Consider the following 6,050-nt stretch of genomic DNA (forward strand, 5'->3'; position numbering starts at 1 on the left):
GGGAGGGGAGGCGGGGCTCTCGCGATGCTTAAAAGCGCGCGCGACGCACGCCTCCTATTGGCTGGTAGGGCGCGCGGGGTTTTTGCGGGGCTGCGCGAGGAGGGTGGCCGCGCCCTCAACCCCCGGTGGTGGGAGCCGGGGCCGCCCCGCCGGCACCGCCTGCTTGCGCCGGTAAGTGCGGGCGACTCACCTGCGGGTCGGGTGGGGCGGGGCGGGAGGAAGGGGTTCGGCCCCGCCGAGGGTCTGCGGGGTGCGACTCCCCCGCCCCGCCTCACTTCCCCTCCCCTCAGCGCCCTTCAGGGCCCCGGCCCGCGGAGGCAGCGCCACGCGAGTGGCAGGCTGGCGCTTTACTTTGGTTAAGTAAGCGCACGGTGTCTTCCGAGTGGTGTAGCTTTGGGGAGAACTTGGAGGTAGGGTGGGTTTTCTTCGCTACAAGTTATAGTGGCAAAAACCCCCAAACCTGGTGTTTAGGTGGTGGTTAGAATAGAATAACTGTTCTTACAGTAATTTTTGTTTTTGCTGCGCTCTGTAGAGAGGTTGAGCTCCTTGGCCATCCTTTCTAAGGGGTTAAACATGATCCAGATACAGTTAGGCAGCATAATATCTCTTCACTATTTTTATCAACGATCTGGATGCAGGATTTGAATGCACCATTAGCGAGTTTGCTGATGATACCAAACTGGGAGGTGCTGTTGACTCTCTTTGAGGGACAAGAGGCCTTGCAGAGGGATCTAGATGGATTGGAGCATTGGGCAATGATTAATAGGATGCAATTTAACAAGTCCAAATGCCAGATTCTGCACCTGGGATGGAGTAACGCCAGGCACAAGTATAAATTGGGATTGGAGTGGCTGGAGAGCAGCCCTGCAGAAAGGGGTCTGGGGGTGCTGTCGACAGCAGGCTCAGTATGAGCCAGCAGTGTGCCCTGGCAGCCAAGAGGGCAAACCGCATCCTGGGGTGCATCAAACACAGCGTAACCAGCCGGTCAAAAGAGGTGATTATCCCGCTGTATTCAGCGTTGGTGCGGCCTCACCTTGAGCACTGTGTGCAGTTCTGGGCCCCACAATTTAAGAAGGATGTGAAGGTCCTTGAATGTGTCCAGAGGAGGGCAACAAAGCTGGTGGAAGGGCTGGAAGGCATGTCCTGTGAGGAGCGGCTGAGGTTTGTCTAGTTTGGAGCAAAGGAGGCTGAGGGGCGACCTCATTGCTCTCTACAGCTTCCTGAGGAGGGGAAGTGGAGAGGGAGGTGCTGATCTCTTCTCCCTGGGATCCAGTGACAGGGCGCGTGGGAATGGTTCAAAGCTGCGCCAGGGGACGTTTAGACTGGACATTAGGAAGCATTTCTTTACTGAGAGGCTGGTCAAACCCTGGAACAGGCTTCCTCAAGAGGTGGTCAATGCCTGAAGCCTGTCAGTGTTTAAGAGGCATTTGGACAATGCCCTTAATTAAGAACATGCTTTAACTTTCGGTCAGCCCTGAATTGGTCAGGCAGTTGGACTACGTGATCGTTGTGGGTCCCTTCCAACTGTAATATAATATAATATTCTATATGTGCATAGCTACTGCCTAAACTAACAAGAAGCTAGAGCTTATTAGCTACTGATGTTCCTGAGATGATGACTGCCAAGATTTGGTGCTATTGCAGCCAAACCCTGGACTGGGTCTCTAGATAACAATGTAATGTTTCAAGCTAGCTTTCTGTTGTCGGGTAAAAAGCTTTCATCCAGTTACAGTGTAAAAGTCACCCCTGTGATACAAGTACTGAGAGGTCCCAGCCTGCTTATGTTGTAGATGGGGTCTCTCACTTCTCTTTATACTGGTGCTGATGAAATGGGCAAATAACTTCTCGGGTCAATTTCTAAAGTAAACTGGTTGTTAACAGCAGCACCCACAGAAATAAAACCAAAAAAAATAGAGGACATATATATAACAACCTACTTCTGGGTTTGTTTTTTTTTTCATCCATTTGCTTTCCATCCATAACAAAAGGATTTCGGTTGTATGTCTCTAACTAAATCAACAGAAAAGGAGAAGTCGCCAAGCAGGGTTGCTTGTAGAAGTCTCCATACTTTCCTGATACTCCATGATGAGTAAACTGCACATACTTTTTGTGCTGATTGAAACTTTAAATATTGGAAATGCATGTTTATATTTAGTATCTGTAGAAGTGTTTTTAATTTAAATTGCTTCTCTGTTGTCACACTTAGAATAGCAGAACTTTGAATTGAGAGCAAATTTCTATGTATTATGAGCGAGAGACTTGTCATAACTTCAGCTGTTGTCAGAAGAGTAAATATGTCTTTTTGGGTTTTGTTCTAGGGAATTCACTCTCTTAACTTAAAAGAAAATGTCTACATCTAACATTGCAGCAAGAGTGGAAACTTGGCTTTCATCGACGTGGCACATTAAAGTTCCTTTGACATGGCTGGAAGCATGTATTAGTTGGATCCAGGAAGAAAATAGTGGTAGTAACTTAAGTCAAGCTCAGATTAACAGGCAGGTATTTGAACAATGGCTTCTTACTGATCTAAGAGATTTGGAATATCCCATTTTGCCTGACTGCATCTTAGATGCTCCCAAAGGAGAGTTGTCAGGCTTCTACTCTATACAGATTGATTCACTGGTTGATGTTAGCCAGCCAGCATATGCCCAGTTGCAGAAGCTAAGAGGGAAAAATACTGTAAATGAAGAAGTAACAGCCAGTACTCAGGCATTCCAGAAGCCTTGGGAAGCAAAGTCTACTCGAATGCTCATGCTGCAACTAACTGATGGGATACATCAAATTCAGGGCATGGAGTATCAACCAGTGTCTGTCCTCCACAGTAATCTGCCTCCTGGAACAAAAATCACTGTACAGGGTAATATTGCATATCGTCTTGGAGTCCTTCTGCTTAAACCAGAAAATGTGAAACTGTTGGGGGGTGAAGTGGATGCTCTTCTGGAGGAGTATTCTCAGGAAAGGGTCCTTGCTAGATTAATTGGAGAAACTGAAAACCCTAATGCTGTTGGACAAGCTGGTCACGACCAAATTGTTTCAAGACCTATGGATGAATTAGAACAAACTCTAGGCCCCTCGGATGAAGAACTTTTAGCCAGTCTCGATGAAAATAATGAATTTACTTTAAACAACGAAACATCTTTAGAAAGCGGATACTGCAGTAGAAGTAACAATTTCAGTACAGCCTCAGGTTCACTGGCTGCACACAATGGAAATGTTTTGCTACGGAAATCTGGAAGTCCTTTGCCTCATTCAGATGAACAAGTTACACCTCCCATAGAATATGTTGATGGCTTTTTAAATGACTTTCCTTTAGAAGATGACTTTCTTCTGGAAGAAGAGATGCAAAGAGAGCTGGAAGAAGTGCCGCCAGTGGTCATGAACAGAAACGTAGGTTTAATTACTGAGAGACTTCCACATATATCTACAAGCTCCTACAATTCATCTTTAAATGGCACTTGTGAAAAAGATGATGTGAATGTAAGAGATAAGCCTGCAGAAGCTACCAGCAAGCAAAAGACTTTTGGAAGAACAGTATTTGATGGAGATGGAAATAGTATGAGTAACTTTTCACAGCACAAGTGTGTACATCAGACCTGCAGTTCTGCACATTTTTCTTTGGAAAACCCTCCTGAAGAAAGGCAGAATGATACAGACCTAGATGAGAGCAGATGTAAATCCCAGCACACTTCTGACAGCAGGCTGTTAAATGAGGATCCTGTATTTTTCTCAAAAACGGATCCAGAAGCAGATCAGCAGAAGCATGATTCACAGACCTTTCCTTGCAGAGCAGTAGAGCCACATTTAGATTTAGATTCTCCACCTTTCACATATATTTCCCTTCTCCTTGCAAAAAAACCAGAAACTGTTACAATTCTTAAAGTTAAGTGTTTTCTTGTTACTCTCACCGGAAACCTCACAAGCAGCAATGGATCCTGGGGTATAAAGGCAAAAATTTCTGATGGTTCAGCTTATCTTGAAGTAGATTTTGCTGATGATATTCTAACAAGTTTGATTGGCTTTTCAGTGCCTGAAATGAATAGGCTGAAAAAGGATCCAGCTTTACATCTGAAGCTTAAGGATGGTTTAGAGAAATGTCAAAAACAACTGATAGATCTCTGTTGTTTGATGACTATAGAGTTTAATCCACTTCAGTCTAAAGCCACTGTATTAATTCTCCAGGATGCTGATAAAAGGCATCTAGAACAGTTGAAGAAACGTTTGAATAAATAATGTGTGCAAACTTGCAGACTGTATATTAGGAAACATTTAAGTCAGATTTCCCCTGAAGGACTGTTGAAAGTTAAATTTTAAAGTTAAGTGGTATGTCTTTTCCTCTTATCAGGAAAAATAATGGAAAAGTGAGAGGAAGAGATGACTTGTTGGAGTGAAACTTAGCAGTTTGGTTTTTGTGGTGATAGTATTGAAACAAGCTTTCAAATATTTCTGTCTCGATTTAAAATACTCATGTATCATTTTCATTCTGCAAAATCCCCCGTGTCCTTGACTGGTGATCTGGAGTAGCAGAATTAGTCAGGAAATGGATAACAACGAACAAACCATCTTGTTGTTATACTTTTTCAAGGATGATTACTTACCTGATTTTTAGTAGGTAGCTATAGGAGACTATCAGTCTTTTCCTGGAGGAAAGCAGTTGAATAAATTTAAACAAAGAATTATTGTTTAAATGCAGTTACTTCTGACTGTACCAACCTGAAAACTCAAATACATATTCAGTGTGCAAGAACCTGAAGTGTAGAGAAATGAAAGATTTTCTTCTAAATGTTTGGGGGGGGGGGGGGGGAACTGCCAACCCTATCCATAAATGAGATAAAAAGCTGTATAATTTTAAAAATTAAACCAAAAAAAAGCGCCAAATATTTTTAAATCTTTTATTAACAGAAAAGAATTATTATAACATATGGGGAATCTATTTGTTGTCATGTTAATGTTAATCATTGCTAATAGTTTTGAACCCACAGGCATCCTTACTCATTAACTCTTACGATTACTTGTCTAACCTTTTCACAGCGTAGTCAAATACTTGTGCTACAAACCTGTTGTATATTTAATGTTGGTCTTAATTTTGATTTTTTTTTTTTATTTCTCCTTTTAGAATGTATAAAATAAATATATTAAAGTTTTCATTTAAACTTTGGTGGAAGCTGTTTAGTCACTTTAAAAGAAAATTATACACCTTGTTGAGTGTATAGAGTATCAGAAATGGTTTGATTGGGTTTTTTGTTCTTCCTTTTCCTTCTTCCCATCCTTTTCCCTTTTCTTGGGTTTTTTTCTTTGAAATTAGAAGAATTAAAATTCTGCCGGGGTAGAGTACCAATAACAGGAGAATTCTGCACAGTGTTGATAGTGGTTGCAAATTATGTAAAATTGGTAGCCAGGAGAGGAATTTTTCAATTGGACTGTTAGTATCTTTTTTCCAGAGCCTTTTATTTCTCTGAAAGTCTGTTAGACCGTTGGGAATTGCTGTGAAAGACTGTCAGTATTGCCCTACTGCCCCGTCCCAATTGAGAAGCATCCTTTGAGACTCTAAGTGACCTAAGGAAAACTAGAAGTAATTTGCTAAGTAAGGTAAAAATGGAGGAATGTGGAGGAGGGGGAATCTTGAGCTTTTTCAGGCTCAAGGCATGAGCTTTTTTAGGCTTTATTTTATACAGTTCAGAAATGCATAAATTCCTGTGTCCCTTTACTTCCTCTCCCCCTCTTTCCCTCCCCACTCTGAAGAGGGTTCTCTTCAGAGTTCTGAAGAGAACCTGAGCAAACCATAATCCCGTGAGTCATCTTTGGGTTTATTTTCTGAGGCTGTTAGGAATTGTGCATCATTTAGAACTGTAACAGCAAAAGCTTTTGCCTGTGTGGAACCTATATTGCTGGATCTTTAGGTACAGTTTCAGAAAAAATTGCTGGTTAGTAGGAAACTGACCAAGCTTCATCTCATGTAATCCCTTTAAAAGGTAATACAGCTGACTGTAAACCTTTAGTGCAGTTTTATGGAAGCATTTCTTTTATAATGAGCTATGGAAACTTCCTTTGAA

At 42.2% G+C, this 6,050-nt stretch overlaps 1 protein-coding gene across 1 annotated transcript; it reads left to right on the forward strand.

The window, feature by feature from the left end:
• The first annotated feature begins 81 nt into the window (after positions 1–81).
• RMI1 (RecQ mediated genome instability 1) lies at positions 82–5,142 on the forward strand. Its single transcript, XM_076362958.1, has 2 exons — positions 82–171; positions 2,319–5,142. Exon 2 carries the CDS (start codon positions 2,347–2,349, stop codon positions 4,228–4,230), a length of 1,884 nt encoding a protein of 627 aa, XP_076219073.1. The 5' UTR covers positions 82–171; positions 2,319–2,346; the 3' UTR covers positions 4,231–5,142.
• Positions 5,143–6,050: the final 908 nt, after the last annotated feature.

This window comes from Aptenodytes patagonicus, chromosome Z, assembly GCF_965638725.1.
Source record: "Aptenodytes patagonicus chromosome Z, bAptPat1.pri.cur, whole genome shotgun sequence".
Lineage (NCBI taxonomy): Eukaryota > Metazoa > Chordata > Aves > Sphenisciformes > Spheniscidae > Aptenodytes > Aptenodytes patagonicus.